Raw genomic sequence first — 15,822 nt, forward strand, 5'->3', positions numbered from 1 at the left:
GAAAATGGAGCAGAGATCTAGAGAAGTGTAAACAGACACTGTAAAGAAACAACAAGACAGAAACATTTTAATGAAACACACATACACACACACACGGTTACATCTATCAGGTAGGGGTACTCAGTTGTTCCAGTCTAGCTTTTAGTGGTGTTTCTAATCCACATAAATAGGCTTGCCTTTGTCTAAAAAACAGATGAAAAGCATTTTTGTTTTTGTTTATTTTTAATAAAATCATGAAATAACCCCTTGAAAAATATGAGTTTAAATTACATTAGCTTTGTGAATATACAAAATTGTTTGCAGTTTGAAACCCTTGAACTCCCTATGAAATCTTCCAATCCTTGCCCATAACTGTTGATAATCATCACTTTGCTGTTGTAATAGGTAGGGAGAGGGTGTTAGCTTAGGAGCAAGGATTTCTGGGGATTGTCTCCAAATTATTCAGTTGCCTTTGGAAAGTCAGTTAAAGAATTCAGGAGTTTCTGGTTTTGGGTGCTGAGTGCAATAAGGACACCTCAAATTGACAAGTACTTTTTAATGTATTTAATCTTAACCTTTCTGTGCTTTAGCTGTCATCTGTAAAACGAGTATAATAATCCATGCCACATTGGTTACACTAATGTTTATACTCTAGTTTGGCATCCAGAAAGCAGTTTATCCTTCTAGCATGTACTCTTCTAACACTTCGTTTCTTTTCTGTATACCACAGGATGTGAACCCATCCCTGTAAAGTATCTCCAATGGAGCAATATAGAGTCTATCGTGGCTGTGGTCTTCTCCTGCCTGGGGATTCTGGTCACCATGTTTGTCACTCTTATCTTTGTGCTCTATAGGGACACCCCTGTTGTCAAATCCTCCAGCCGGGAGCTCTGCTACATTATACTTGCTGGCATCTTTATGGGTTATATCTGTCCCTTCACCCTTATAGCTAAGCCCACCGTCATTTCCTGCTACTTCCAGCGCCTTCTGGTGGGCCTCTCCTCTGCCATGTGCTACTCTGCTCTAGTGACCAAAACCAACCGCATTGCACGCATCCTGGCAGGGAGCAAGAAGAAGATTTGCACCCGCAAGCCACGCTTCATGAGTGCTTGGGCACAGGTGGTCATTGCCTCCATTTTGATCAGTGTGCAGCTGACGCTGGTGGTCACACTAATCATCATGGAGCCCCCTATGCCTATTCTCTCCTATCCCAGCATCAAGGAAGTCTTCCTGATCTGCAACACCAGCAATCTAGGTGTGGTGGCCCCAGTGGGCTACAATGGACTCCTCATTATGAGCTGCACTTATTATGCCTTCAAGACTCGCAATGTGCCCGCCAATTTTAATGAGGCCAAGTACATTGCCTTCACCATGTACACCACCTGTATCATCTGGCTGGCCTTTGTGCCTATTTATTTCGGGAGCAACTACAAGATTATCACCACCTGCTTTGCGGTGAGCCTCAGTGTGACAGTAGCCCTGGGGTGCATGTTCACTCCCAAGATGTATATCATCATTGCCAAGCCTGAGAGGAATGTCCGCAGTGCCTTCACCACCTCCGATGTGGTGCGTATGCACGTTGGGGATGGCAAGGCTCCTTGTAGGTCCAACACATTCCTCAGTATATTCCGAAGAAAGAAGCCAGGTGCTGAAAATCCAAAGTGAGTAATTGGTTGTACGTACATACATGATTGTCTGTCTCTCTCTCTCCTGTTCTCTTTAAACCTACCATAGATTGCTGCATTTGTAATAAGGTATGTAATGTTATTTCATCTTGGCTGTGGTCATGAAGGAAGGCTGGGGTAGCTCTAGAATAGTCACCCACCCTTTTCTGGTTCTCTCTCACATTCTGAAAGTAGTTTTGTAGGTAATCCTTCTTTCATGCAGGTAACCAATGCTCCCACTTCCAGCTGCTCACCTTTTGTTGTATGTGGTTTGAGTCTCACATACCCATTTGAAGTGCACTACATTATCGCCCAAACTGAGGTGCAAGTGTATTAGAAAAGTGGACCAGAAATCTGTGTGTGACTTACTATCGATCACACATACCCATGAAATAGCCACTGGTGCCTGTATGTGAAAGTGCAGGGTCTTTCATTTATCCCCTTGATAGCCTTTTATGAAACTCTGTTCATGATTGTCATCAAACTGTATCCCTCCTTATTGTGTGTTGGCACTGTTAGTTTGAGTAGTCCAGTTCCCAGTACTAGAGTTTGCCTCACGGAGTCACAAGGATTAAATAATCATGATGACAGTTTTGCATTTGTAACCTGCTTCTCACTAAGAATAGAAAATAACTAAACTACAGGAGAGAGAGAAAGAAAGAGAGAAAGAGAGAGAGAGAGAACTGTTATTTCAAGCAGCGACTCTCTGTGAGCACCTGTCTCAGCACTGTTGTATTTTTTTTCCTATTTCTTTAATAGTATCATAGTTTTGCAAACACAACACAGTACAGGACACAAACATAGATGCCATTATTTATTCTGGGATCTGGATTTATTATACTCCGGTCATCTGAAGAAGTGGATTTTGCCCATGAAAGCTCATGATACCATCTACATGTTTTGTTAGTCTTTAAGGTGCTACTAGACTATTTGTTGTTTTTTAAGTTTTTACTGTTACAGACTAACTCGCCTACCCCTCTGAAGCTATAGATACCATTGTTAGAGTTGTGATCAAAATGTTAAAAAAAAAGAACCAAAGGAGGTAGTGTCCACATTTCAGAGCTCTTTGATAGCATCAAAATTAAATGATCAGTCCATTTATCTGTACTGAGAAGTCAATAGGTTTGTTGAAGTCCTTCATGTTGGTTTCACTTCACTTTGCCCAGGAACCATTTTCATAACTCTCTGAGACACAAGGAGGATACAACTAAGACCACATAAAACTCTTGCTGTGATCAATTTTGCTTTCATGCTATATCCTTACTCCTTAATTTATCAGAAGGCAGGGGGTGGAATATAGGACAAGCATAAACAGTAGAAATACAAACTCCATCAAGGAAGAAATAATTAAGGAGTACACACACATATAAAGACAGAACTAAGCATAGCAGTCAATTTTTGAGAGACCATTTTAAATTTAGACAATGTGTTCTGGATTGCAATATACTATCAAAATACTGACCATTGCAAGCCACAGACTTGTGGTCCTTGAAGACAGTTGATATGGCAATCCAGTTCTCAATGATTCGGTAGAAGATATATCAGGTCTTAGATCTCTCCAAGAAAACTGTATTTCATTTGTTGACTCTACTATCTATCTTTGATTCAGGCTGCCAGAAGAGATAGATTGGGTGTTTTGCACACTAAACAAGTTTGACAGTTTAGTTCTTTGTTATGTTTTGTTGACTTTTCTTCTAGCTTACTAAAAATAGAATTTTTGAATTTATTAAGGGTTTATAGCTTTAAAGAATGGAGAAGGAATTCACATTTTGAACAGAATTATATTCAGAGTTTATAAAAGCAAAATTAGAGCCAAGCATATAATACAAGAACATTTCTCCTCATTAGAAAACAGCTTTCTGAACTGCATTTGTACCTTATAGAAATGATAGAAAATTTAGCTAAGCTCTACCAAATTTGTTGGTTGCATATAATTTAATGTAAGTATGTCTTGACATTTAATTCTTCTCGATTCAGCATGTGTTTAGTTATATAGAACAAAAAGTCCTTATAGCAGATTCAAACTGTGTTCTGAACTAAATGTTCATTAGTCAGTTAATATGCCTTCTGTATTTTGTGCGTAGTCAAGTTTCTGGATCTTTTACATGCCAGAATGCAACCTCTCAATTTGCTAGTGTTGCCTGCTTCATTTATTTTAGCACAGAAGTGGGAGCATTCTGTTTCCAAATACAAGACATAGTCGTTTTGCATACAAGAAGAAGGTTTTGGTGGTGAGGTGACAAGGCATCATAGACAGTAGTTTCAGGATTTTGGAAGCTGCTCAAGCTCCCGGTAGGATCCACTTGCAAAATTTGCAGGGACAGTGAGTGGGGAGAAGATGTAGGCTGATCCTGGGACTGCTGATGATGAAATCGAGGGAAGCAGCTGAATTTACTGGAGACTTTGAATCTGAAATCTAGCTTGAATGTGTGAAAAAATGTTTGAAATAGAAATGCGGTCTAGAAGCATATTTAATGCCCAAAGGACTTGCACCCTGGCTTCCTTCCAGCTCCTCCTTGCCTTTCCAGGTTCAGGGTTTTATTTTCAGCTTTTCTCCCTTTGCTTTGCCGTGCAGACCCTTTCTATTGGTCAAGCTGCTCTGCTTGATTCTGTAAATGGAAAATCATGCTTGCTACTTATAAATGGTGAGCAGCACTTTTTCGGAGGGACCTTTATATCAATTTCTTTCCTCTGTCTCTCCTCGTATTTACTTGTTATGTCCTCTCCCATGACTATAATGTACAGGTGCAAGTAAAACTGATATAAGCCAGATTAAACTGTGGTTTCTTCACCAAGGAGAAGAAAACATAACTGACAGCCAGATGTCACAGCCGAATTGATTTCTCCAGGACAAACTGCATAATAGTGATAATCTTCATCAAAAAAGAAAGGCATACTGTCTTTGCTAATTTCAGATGACCTGTTTTCTTCAGATGAGTTACAGCCATGGTGTCCAACCAGTTCTGAAGCAGTAGCCGCTATCGCCGTTGTGATGCTTCTGAGGATAGGTCCATCAATGCCCATTTGCCAGTATGGTCAGGGATGCAACCCTGTTGTCCAGCTATCCCTAAATATCCAATGCCAGAAGATGAGACTAGATGACATGGGATGGATCACTCAAACTTGACCTGTTCTGGTTATTCCTTTTGAAGCATCTAGTACTGGCCACTGTTGGAAGACTAGATATTGTGCCATGGATCTGACCTAGTATGGCCATTCTTACAAGGCCACAACAAAATACAATTATATATCTTGAAATAATACATAGAGTCATTAAATCAACAGTAGTGAATGCAGTATTTCAAACTGGTCATTTTAACCTCTTGATGTTGTCAATGTTTATCCCTGTTGCTATGGTAACATCACCATTTGATAGCTCCACATTATACCTTATCTAAAAATAGACCTAATAAAGTGATGTGTGATGTGCATGTGTGCAAAGGAGGTACATTAAATTGGTCAAGGCCATGCTGTCTACCACTGGACTAATTTGCTCTTTAGTGTAGACAGCACAAGAAATATACAAATCTAGACACCTATATACATTTACTTGCTTTGTTTTTCTTACTGCTCTTCAGCATTCTTTGGGCTTAGGTCAGAGTCCTATAAGAAGTCCATTAACCCTCCCCCCCCCCCACACACAAATGTCTTCTCTTCTGAATCATATGGAACCTTTCCTCTGCAGCCTGTTTCTTTCTTCCTCAGTTATCATGCAATTAAAAAGATCTCATCTGCCACAAAAGTATGACCCTCTGTTCCTCTCTCCTTCCAAGGCTTCTTTCATCTCTGTAAATCCCTTTTCATTTAAAATCCTGCCACTTATATCTTGGTTTTGTTCTGCTTCTGGGAAAATTCATTTCCTTTGAAGACCCCCATGCAGAGAAGTTTGAGAAAACTGGCTTTATGTAGGATGCAGATCTCCCCAGGTAATATCAGTTCATGTGCTGATAGTCTTCAAAGACCAACCAATTCATAAGCAGACATTTAGACAACATTCCTCTGTCTGTTAGCACAAGAAGCATGAGGCAACACATAGTGTAGTCATAAAAATACATATGGTCCATAAAATCAAACTGGAATTCATACATTATCCATTTCTCAGATCACGAGAGAGAGAGAGATTTCTCAGATCATGAGAGAAAGCGAGAGTGAGTGTGTAAGCATTTCACCCCAAGGTATCCCAGTGGTTAGGATACTTATTTAGGATGTGGGAATCCTTGATTTAAGTGCTTTGTCCAAATACAGTTGCAAGGCAGGTTTTAGCATGCTAAAAATAGCAGTGTGGGCACAGTGGCTCAAGTTAGCAGCTTGCGCATAGCCCTGTCCAAGATTCTATATACCTGCTCAGGTGGGTGGATAGCATGAAGCAGAGCATGCAGCAAGAGTTTAGACTTCCAGAAGCAACAAACATGAACAATTTTTTTATAACTTGGCCAAAATTGGTTGAATTTAGGGTGGGCGGGACTCCAACCCTCAGCCACCACCCATAGCAACCATCCCTAGCCACCACCAGCTTCCCCAGCCCTACCTTCCAGGGGTGCCAGCTCCATCCCTCGGGAAGCGAGTGTTGGGTGACTTCTGAAACTATTTCCCTTTTTGTTCAAGTTCTTTCACCAAACCATCAAATATGCTATAGTTTTGGATACTTTTTTTAAAATTAGAAACCTGGGTTTTTTTTAATAGAACTACCTTTCTTGAAAGATCAGTCTTGAAAACTGCTGACCTCTGTTCTGATCAAATTTTTTAAAAATGTGCCAGACACATCCAAACATGGAAAATTTGATTCTGAATTATTATAGTCATAATCAATTGAAAGTGGAGAGTATAAAGGACAGTGTTGGTCAATTTGGTCAGCCTCAATAGGGGCCACTACAGTATCCACTATAAAAAAATGGATATTAAACTCCTATCCAGTGCTCTGTAACATTGTTCTAACCTGAAATGCCTATGGTATATTTGCAAGTGTTTTCTGTGTCCTAAACTATAATTTAGTCAACAACCTCTGAGTTAACTTTAAAGGGCTTCTATATAGATTAGTGCTTTGTGTAGATTTTTATTGCCAGTTCAGTATGGCTCCTTGCATCATATATGAAATGGTAGGTTGGCCTGCCTTGCAATTTAGAAAATCAATGCACTTGGATACGTTTCTATTATGCCATAATAATTGCAAACACAAGAAGGCAACTCTTTATTTCAGCAGTTACAGCCACTGGAAAACACATAGTCTGAAAGCAAGTACTAATAGAATTAAGTTCCTTAAGTCTCATGTTGCTGCCTTCTCAGTTAGGGCCATAAACTATGTTTAGTCTTCATGCACATCCTGTTAATGCTCATTGGGCAAAGCCAAATCACTGTGACATGGGCTCTTTGAGGAGGGTGATGCAAAAGGATCCTGGAAACAGAGTAGGAAACAAAGGTCACAAGATATTAAATCACAATGGAAAAGAATTAAAAAAACAAATTGATTCTTTAAAAAATAAGAATTAGCAAGATTTATGTGCTTGATCCCACACTTAAGTATTATTTATATTATGGTAGCATCTCAGAACTCTGGTCATGCAGCAGAACCTCCTTGTTCTAGGAGCTCTCTGAACAAAAAGAACCTCTGTTCCTAAGAGCTTACAAAGTATAAGAGACAACAGATGGATGCAGACTGAAAGAGGAGAACCAGGAATCAATGACACAATAGTGGTTATCATAACTAGCTCTGATCTCAGCAATAACACTAATGGCCACATGCTGACCCCTGGTATGTCCACTTCATGCTACTTTGCATTCTTTTATGTCTTTTGATCCTAAGTACCACAGTTTCAAATAGATGATTTTTTTCTAATTTGACTCCTCCCTTGGTACCATATTATCTGCAACACTGTCTCTTGTCACTTTAATACTCTGTGTTCAGTGTACTCTTTTATCTATTTCTGTGGCTGCAATATTTGCCAGGAAACCATCTTGCATTTTCACAAGTATAATGAGAGGTTTAAGTGCCAAATATCTGTCCTTTAACAATGCAAGCACATGTGCCATTGCTAGGAATTACTGAACTTGAACCATAAATGGTTTTATTTGAACATATTGTCTGTGGCAGGTAATGGCCTTTACCCTTTTCTTTCATATGTGTGATATCAATTTCAAAGAAGAAAATTCAGAAAGCCTATTGGGCAAGTCATTCCTTGTCAGTGTATTGAATTAAAATAACTTTTAAAGCCCCCATGAGAAAGAGAAGTACATCCTTCCACAGGGATCATTACAATTAAAGTAAAAAATAGAAAGACACACACACTGATGCAGTCTGAATCTTCATAATTCAATGACATTCTGTTCTGGCCAGATGGTGGGATTGTTCATTACATTTGAGCAACGTATTTGTGTCCATTATTGTCTTCGCTTTGGACTTACATTGGCTGTGATAGAATTGGATATTGTTCTCTCTAGTGCATCTGGAGAGGGGAACAGAGAAGGGCAATAGTTATAACCAAGTGGTTTATTTCTCTTCCTACTCATTTAGTATTCAATAAAATCACCAGAGGTCATGTATGTCCTGTCTATGGCCTGGCACTCAAACTCTGGCTGGCCGTGTGTACAATAATTAAAAAGAAAAGTCCTTAGATACCATTTAATATTCAAAGGGCTTCCCTTTCCTTAACCTGTGAATGGCAAAGGAAAATTGCAACATTCATACAGGAAAAGTGGAAAATAGAATTAAATCATGTACGGTTTCTCTGTTCATTTAATTAAATTCTTATTCCACTGTCTACAGTATTAAAACCAGTGAGTTAAGTCCTGGAGGGAACAACAAGTTTAAAGAAGCAGTCAAGGAAAAAAATTACTTAAAAAAGCTTCCCCTCCCCCCCTGTCCTTTTCTTATAAGAAATATATGGCAGGATTCCAGGAATTGAGCACTGAATTCAGCATTGGGGTAGACACATTATGTAGCAGAGCCAATGTTCTGTGGCCCCAAAGCTGCTTAAGGTTCTACAGAGAAATTCTTCTAATGTAGGGGGTGAGCAAGCAAGTTCGTAGCCAAGCCACATTTGGTGGTCCTAGCACTTACCATATTGGAGGAGTTCTTGAACAAATGGACTCACAAACGGATGGACAGACAGACAGACAGACGTACATTTCTAAAATATATAGTAAGATTAACAAGGCCAACAGATCAGTAACTGGCATAATCAATTTGGCCATGGGTGGTGGGTGGAGCCTCCTTTAGAGGAGATTAGCCCTGACTCTGCCCCTTCCACCCCCCATGTCCAGAGCTCTAAGACCCCCTTTTTCTCTGCTGCCAGCATACCAGAACTTTCTGCTACCAGCCAAAGCCCTGAATCTCTCTGAAGGAGTCCTGAGCCAGCTGCAGCCACACCATGCTTCCCCTCTCCAGACCCCAAGCTGCACAGAGAAACAGCCTCTCTGCTCTGAAAGACATTTTGCTATGCCCCATGCAGGTGCTGGAGCAGCTGAGGAGGCAGAGTTTGCTACATAGATTCCTCCAGGGACATTAGTGGTCAACCCAGAAAATTGGATAGTACGTACCGCCTCCTCAGCTGTCCCAGAAGCTGCATGGAATACAATAAAACAAAAAAACTCCCCCCCCCACCCCCAAACCTCACAATTGGATGGTCTGGTACCCACGGCAACCTCTCCTAAAGGTTTCAGAGCCTTCTCTGGCCTATTATACCTACCACCTGTGACTTGGGATGACCTTAGTAATGCACTTATAAAGCAGGCAATGGCACAACAGCTACATTTATTTGCAACTTCCTTGTAACAGAGCATGACTCACCATGCTCGGTTGAATCTATTCCTGAAGGAATCTGAGAGAGGAAGCAGAATGGAAAAATCTTCCTTTGGACAAGACCTTTGCTTTGTGATGCTGATAGCAAGTGAAGTATCCTACAGCAATTAGAAAAGGAAAATTCTTCCTCCCCCTCCCTCCCACCAAACAAAATTGGCCTTTTTGGGTTGATAGCACAAGAAGTCCATTCAACATCTATGAGCTGTCCATTGTGGCTTGCTTCCGTTGGATTGGTCCCTTCAATTGAAAAAGCTGTCATATAACACCAAAAGTTTTTATTTGTAAGATATTCCCTTCTTTGAAACTTCCCAGACCTGAGCATTTTCAACACTTTCAGTTTCCTCCAATCATATTCACAACTGTACACTGCCACATAATTTCTACAAGAAATAAAGTGAAATAACGAATGGTCTTATAGATGCAGTTTGGCACTTGCACAAGGAGACATGGAAACATTCTTTCTTTACATCATGCTCTTCCATTGCTACTGTTGTGATGTTGAATCACAATATTTAAGTTTATCTGGCTTCTCTGTGGTACTAAACTACAGTGCATTCTAAATCTCTATAGTTAAATACAGTGATGCATAGATGCACGATTACATGGAAGGGAAGTCTTATGATTAATTAAAATACTGTGTATATATTGGATTGGGAGAGACAGACACAGCACTATGAAAACCCTAAAGAAGTCTATCATCCTTTTGATGTAAGACTCAGGAATTTTTAAAAAAAAAACAGGTTTAATTTTAATTCCTGCTTGAATGAATAGCTTATTCCTTTTCCTTGTATTTCTATATATATTTGCATTTGTTATAGATCTTTTCTTAATTCCACAAGAGAAAAATGTAGTCATAACATCCCAAACAAGTTTGGAAAATATACCAATTCAGTAGTGACTTACATAGACAATTGTTCTTTACCTTTACTAGGAACTCAGGTACAACATTGATAGGCAAACAAGGTCAATCTAGTATGAAGAATTTCATGCTATTGTATTTAAAATCTAATCATCTTTGGCCCAGTCTACAAATCTCCTAAAATCAGGATTTTATTTTGAGAAGTTAGTAGTGTAGATCATAGTTTTGGGTGGGTCAGAAATACCATGAAAACAGATCCTGCTCTCCTGTAATTCAAAACAATTCAAACAGAATTGAGAGCTGAAATATAGGAGTTCATGAAAACTTACTTTAAGATGTTTAAATTTGAGACTGCCTTCTATCTCCTTCCTCGTCCCCAGAGGTAGTGTGTTTCATCCCTGTGCTTTAGTTATTCACACTTTCCTGGCAAAAAAACACGTGTAACTGTGACACATTTCATGAGCACAAGGTAATTCTAAGTACTCACAAAGTACTTGTTAGACTAAGCCATACATCAGAAAGTCCTGAGATGTGTAATCAGTAGGGATCTCTCAGCCTATGTGTGATTTCATACATCTTTCAGCTAACTTAGAGATATAAACATAAACCTAACACTGAGGATACCATCTGAGTTTGTGACAGTCTCTAGAAGATAGTAGGGCTATAAAACAGTAATGGAGTACACTTCTCCGTATGCTATGGAGTGTTATTTTTTAACCTGTGACAGATGTAGTCTGAATAATGTTCTTATTTTAAGTTATCCTACTATAGTTCAGTTCAAGTTATTATTGTAACTTAGCCTTCATGGTATTTAACTCTGTCAAAACACAAAGTCTGAGACAACACAGATGGCAAGATCTTATAAAAAGCATGGGGACTGGAGCATGTTTTGTGGTGTGGTATGTCTCTTGGAGAATGGCACGTCTACATTAACCGGAAAGGTCAACTTAAGATACACAACTCCAGCTACGTTAATTACGTAGCTGGAGTTGACATATCTTTTAAATCACTGTCCAAATAGTGGGGCTGTGTCTAGACTGGCCAGTTTTTCCGGAAAATCAGCTGCTTTTCCGGAAAAACTTGCCAGCTGTCTACACTGGCTGCTTGAATTTCCACAAAAGCACTGACTTCCTACTGTAAGAAATCAGTGCTTCTTGCGAAAATGCTATTCTGCTTCCGTTCAGGCAAAAGTCCCTTTTGCGCAAAGCTTTTGCACAAAAGGGCCAGAGTAGGCAGCTCAGATTTGTTTTCTGCAAAAAAGCCCCGATCACGAAAATGGCGATCGGAGCTTTTTTGTGGAAAAGCGCATCTAGATTGGCACAGACGCTTTTCCGCAAAAAGTGCTTTTGCGGAAAAGCGTCTGTGCCAATCTAGACGCTCTGTTCCAAAAATGCTTTTAACGGAAAACTTTTCCGTTAAAGGCATTTCCGGAAAATCATGCCAATCTAGACGCAGCCTGGGAGATTGACAGAAGCAAACGCTCACGTTCGTTTTCCTTACTCCTCGTAAGTAAGGATACGTCTAGACTACAGGGTTTTGTCGACAGAAGTTTTGTCGACAGATACTGTCGACAAAGCTTCTGTAGACAAAGAGCGTCTAGACTACATCCACTTCTGTCGACAAAGCAAGCTGCTTTGTTGACATAACAATGTGGACGCAAAGGACAGTGTAGATGCAATAATGCCTTCTATCGACAGAACTCTGTCAACAAAAGGCGTTATTCCTTGTAGAATGAGGTTTACATACGTCGACAAAACTGCTGAGTTTTGTCGATGTTATGTCGACATAACTCAAAGGCAGTGTGGACGCAGGTATAGTTTTGTCAACAAAAGTCCACTTTTGTCGACAAAACCCTGTAGTCTAGACACACCCTGAGGGAGCCTGTGTCAATGGGGGCGCCCTCTCAGTTTGAATTAGCGGGTCTTCACTAGACCTGCTAAATTGAGCCCCAGAAGATTGTTAGCAATAGCGTCAATCTTCTGCATAGTGTAGACATGGCCTTAGAGAAGAGAAAGGCTCATCCATAGTCATGCCACAGTTTTAAAGACAACTTGTGGTGAGACTTTCTCTTTCCTGAGAAGCATGCCACATGTCACAAAATGCTGCAAGATTAAATGTTTTTCTACAAGTGAATAGCTCTGATGAGACTTTTGAAAGTTTGTGATGGAACAAATACAAGATGGGAAATCATGGCTACATATCTGATTGGCCATAATATTTCTTCAACAAGCTTGTGATGTTATCCAGATTTCTGGCAAAGATTTTTGCTGGGCACATAAGGTCAGTCTCAATCTTGTGATGCCCTGTTCATTAGAGAAACAAATACAAACCCCATTTTCGATTAGACAGTGAAGAAGTAAAGCTATAATAAACATGCCTGTTGTCACAATCACCCAGATCTGCTGAAGTGAACATTGTTATTCAGAACAAGTAGGCGATGCCCTTATGGGGCTCTGTTTGCACTGGAGAAACTTTCTAAATGCTTCTTATCATTGTTAATAAAGGAACATGGGGTCAGCTCCATTAATATTATTGTTACACTCCTAGACCTTGAACTGAGTTAAACGCTGGAGTTGTATTACATCTAAAGAACCCAGACATAGCTTGCACAAGCCTCATTGGGGCTGGGTCTCTCCACAAAATACAAAACTCTCCTGAGACCACACCCTGCTTGCCGGCTGTGTCCCCTTTCATCTTTTCAGCAGAGCTCCAGTCCTTAGGCTTAGAGGGACAGGGAACACTAAAATTACCTGGCATTTCAACCAATTCCTAAGAAAAAGGCTCACATTCACATGAAAATACATTGACATACATACATAGTTATGTGAGTGCTACACTCTGCCCCCTCCCCCCACTTGTAAATTTAATGTCATCCTGACATTTCTATCAGCAAAATATACCACTAGGTCCATTTCAGTTAGCCTATAAGATTCATGGCAGAAGCATGGAACTGAGGCATTGGGCATATGGCAAGCTATTTAAAAATCTATGAAATAATAAATAATAACTACATGATATTTGGCAGGACGAATATCCATCCTAGAAAGCAATACTGATTCATTTTCTAATGTTACTTCAGTCTTGGATAAAATACAGGATAAGATAGATGCTTAGGAGGGCATGTGACATATATGAGGTTAATCCCATGGTGCAATCACCAATCCAATAGTTGGAGTTAGACGATGATAATACGTGTTTCTAGATGTTAATATGAACCAGTTGTCAGTGGATTGTTCTGATAATCTGTCCTGTTGTGCACTACTAATTTCAGGTTTCATGGTCTTGTTTTGACATTCATGTCTTTCAGTGGCAGGTGCAAATGTCACTTCAGTCTGATTAGCAGTTTCCACGTTTACAGGATCCATAACATCCTCATTTCACAAGTGTGGATAAAATTGTTTCTGCTTGCGGATTCGGAGTCTCTGGTACCATCACATAACAAGCCTGGTATATATGTGAATAATGTAGTTGGAGTCGACAAAGCTTAGGTCTACTTATTGCTGGAATAATGGGAGAGTTTATCCCTCATTGACTTATTTTATAGATTCAATTCCGGTGGAATAGTAGAAACAATGGGAGAGTGATTTGTAGGCAATTTAATGGATCTTCACTAGACCTGAAAAAAATCAACCACCGTTGGATCGGTTGCTGCAGCTATGACTCCCCTGGACGTGTAAACATACTAGTTGATCTCCATCTTACTATTAGAATAACTGGAGTCTGAATCCTGTCCTTGTTTTAATCTGTTATAGGCTGTCAAACAATTTAAAGAAATTGCAGTGAATTGTGAGATTTAAAAAATATAGTAGCAATTAAGTTTTAATTGCACAGTTTAACAGTACTAGATTATCAATTTAAATTTATTACAAATATTTTGGGATGTTTTACTACATTTTCAAATTTATTTATTTCAATTGCTACTCATAATACAAAGTATACAGTGCTCGCTTTATTATTTGATTACAAATATTTCCACTGTAAAAAATAAAAGAAATAGTATTTTTCAATTCATGTCATAAAAGTACTATAGTGTAAAATCTTTATTGTGAAAGTGCATCTTACAAATGTGGCCTTATTGTGACTTTTTTTACATAAATTCACTCAGAAACAAAACAATGTAAAACTTTAGAGCCTACAGGGAAGCTTGAAGAGGCATATGAATGCTCAGCATACGTGGCATGTAAATACTTTGCAACACCAGCTACAACAGTGTCATATGAACACCTGTTTTCATTTTCACCTGGCATTGTAAATAAAAATCAGGCAGCATTATCTCTCATTACTGTAAACAAGCTTCTTTTACTTCTTGATTGGCAGAACAAGAAACAGGACTGAGTGGACTTGTAGGCTCTAAACTTTTATTTTTTTTAACACAGCTATATAAAAAAACTTCATCTGCAAGTTGTACTTTCACAGTAAAAAGACTGCACTATAGTACTACTATGAAGTGAACTGAAAAATACAATTTCTTTTGTTTATTTTACAGTACAACTATTTGTAATAAAAATAATATAAAGTGAGCACTGAATACTTCCTATTGTGTGTTATAATTGAAATCAATATATCTAAAAATATAGAAAAATATCCAAAATATTTATAAGTTTAAATTGGAAATCTATTATTGTTGAATGGTACAATTAAAACTGTGATTAATCCTGACTATTTTCTTAATCTAGTTAGTTTGTTTTGCATTAATTGCTTGTATTAATTGACAGCCCTAATATCTTATTGTGCTATTTTGCCTTGTTCTCTGTGACTTCCTCTAAGGTAGTTTAGAGGGCATGTCCAAGGGTAAGAGATCACAGGGAATTAAAATATGGGGGGGGAGGTGAAGAATTCAAACAAATCTTTTTCCATCTTTTGTTTTTACTTTGTAGACAAAACTATCTCCTTTTTTTTAAAGTAATACATGAATTTTATCTTCTCAATAGCATATTCATTTGCCTGGTTCCTCTCTCTGAAAGATTCCTGACAAGTAATCCTTTCCAGAAATAGATCTTTAAGAACATTTTGATGCCAATTCATTAGCTTCTTTTATCTGCTATTTCCATTTCTCAGTGTAATCTTTATGGGCTTGCTGGTGGTAGAATGTGATTGAACAAACCTAGTGAAGTGATCCACTCTGACTAAAATGCATTTTTATCATCCTTTGCTTCTTTCTAGATGCAAAAAATGTATTGATACGATTGCATAGGATTCTGTTGTAACAGCATTAGTTAGTGGAGTTCTAGTAGATTGGTGAGGTTTTACTCAGTGTATGTAGCAATACTAGTGACATAAAGAGGAACATTGAACATCTGCAGGCAATAAAAACACTCTCTCATAAGACTGATTATTCATGCAACTCCTTGATGTCCCATCTCTTTGTGTACTTAATATACTTGCCTTTTATATTTTTCAGATAATACCAGCTGATTTCTTGACTTAGTTTGCCGATAAATTACTCCATGTTTCTCCAAATACAATTAATATTATTCACGCATCAGACTGGAGAGCCTAACACATCCTCCTGTGTTTTCATGATT

General features: G+C 38.8%; 1 protein-coding gene across 1 annotated transcript in view; it reads left to right on the forward strand.

Moving 5' to 3' along the window:
• The window catches only part of GRM1 (glutamate metabotropic receptor 1), a 227,535-nt gene that overhangs the window by 184,963 nt on the left and 26,750 nt on the right, over window positions 1-15,822 (forward strand). Inside the window, exon 7 of the mRNA XM_075924377.1 lies at window positions 710-1,640. Within this exon, the coding sequence (XP_075780492.1) occupies window positions 710-1,640 (931 nt within the window). The remainder of the gene's footprint in view (window positions 1-709; window positions 1,641-15,822) is intronic.

Source organism: Pelodiscus sinensis, chromosome 3 (genome assembly GCF_049634645.1).
Source record: "Pelodiscus sinensis isolate JC-2024 chromosome 3, ASM4963464v1, whole genome shotgun sequence".
In the NCBI taxonomy this organism is placed as follows: Eukaryota; Metazoa; Chordata; order Testudines; family Trionychidae; genus Pelodiscus; species Pelodiscus sinensis.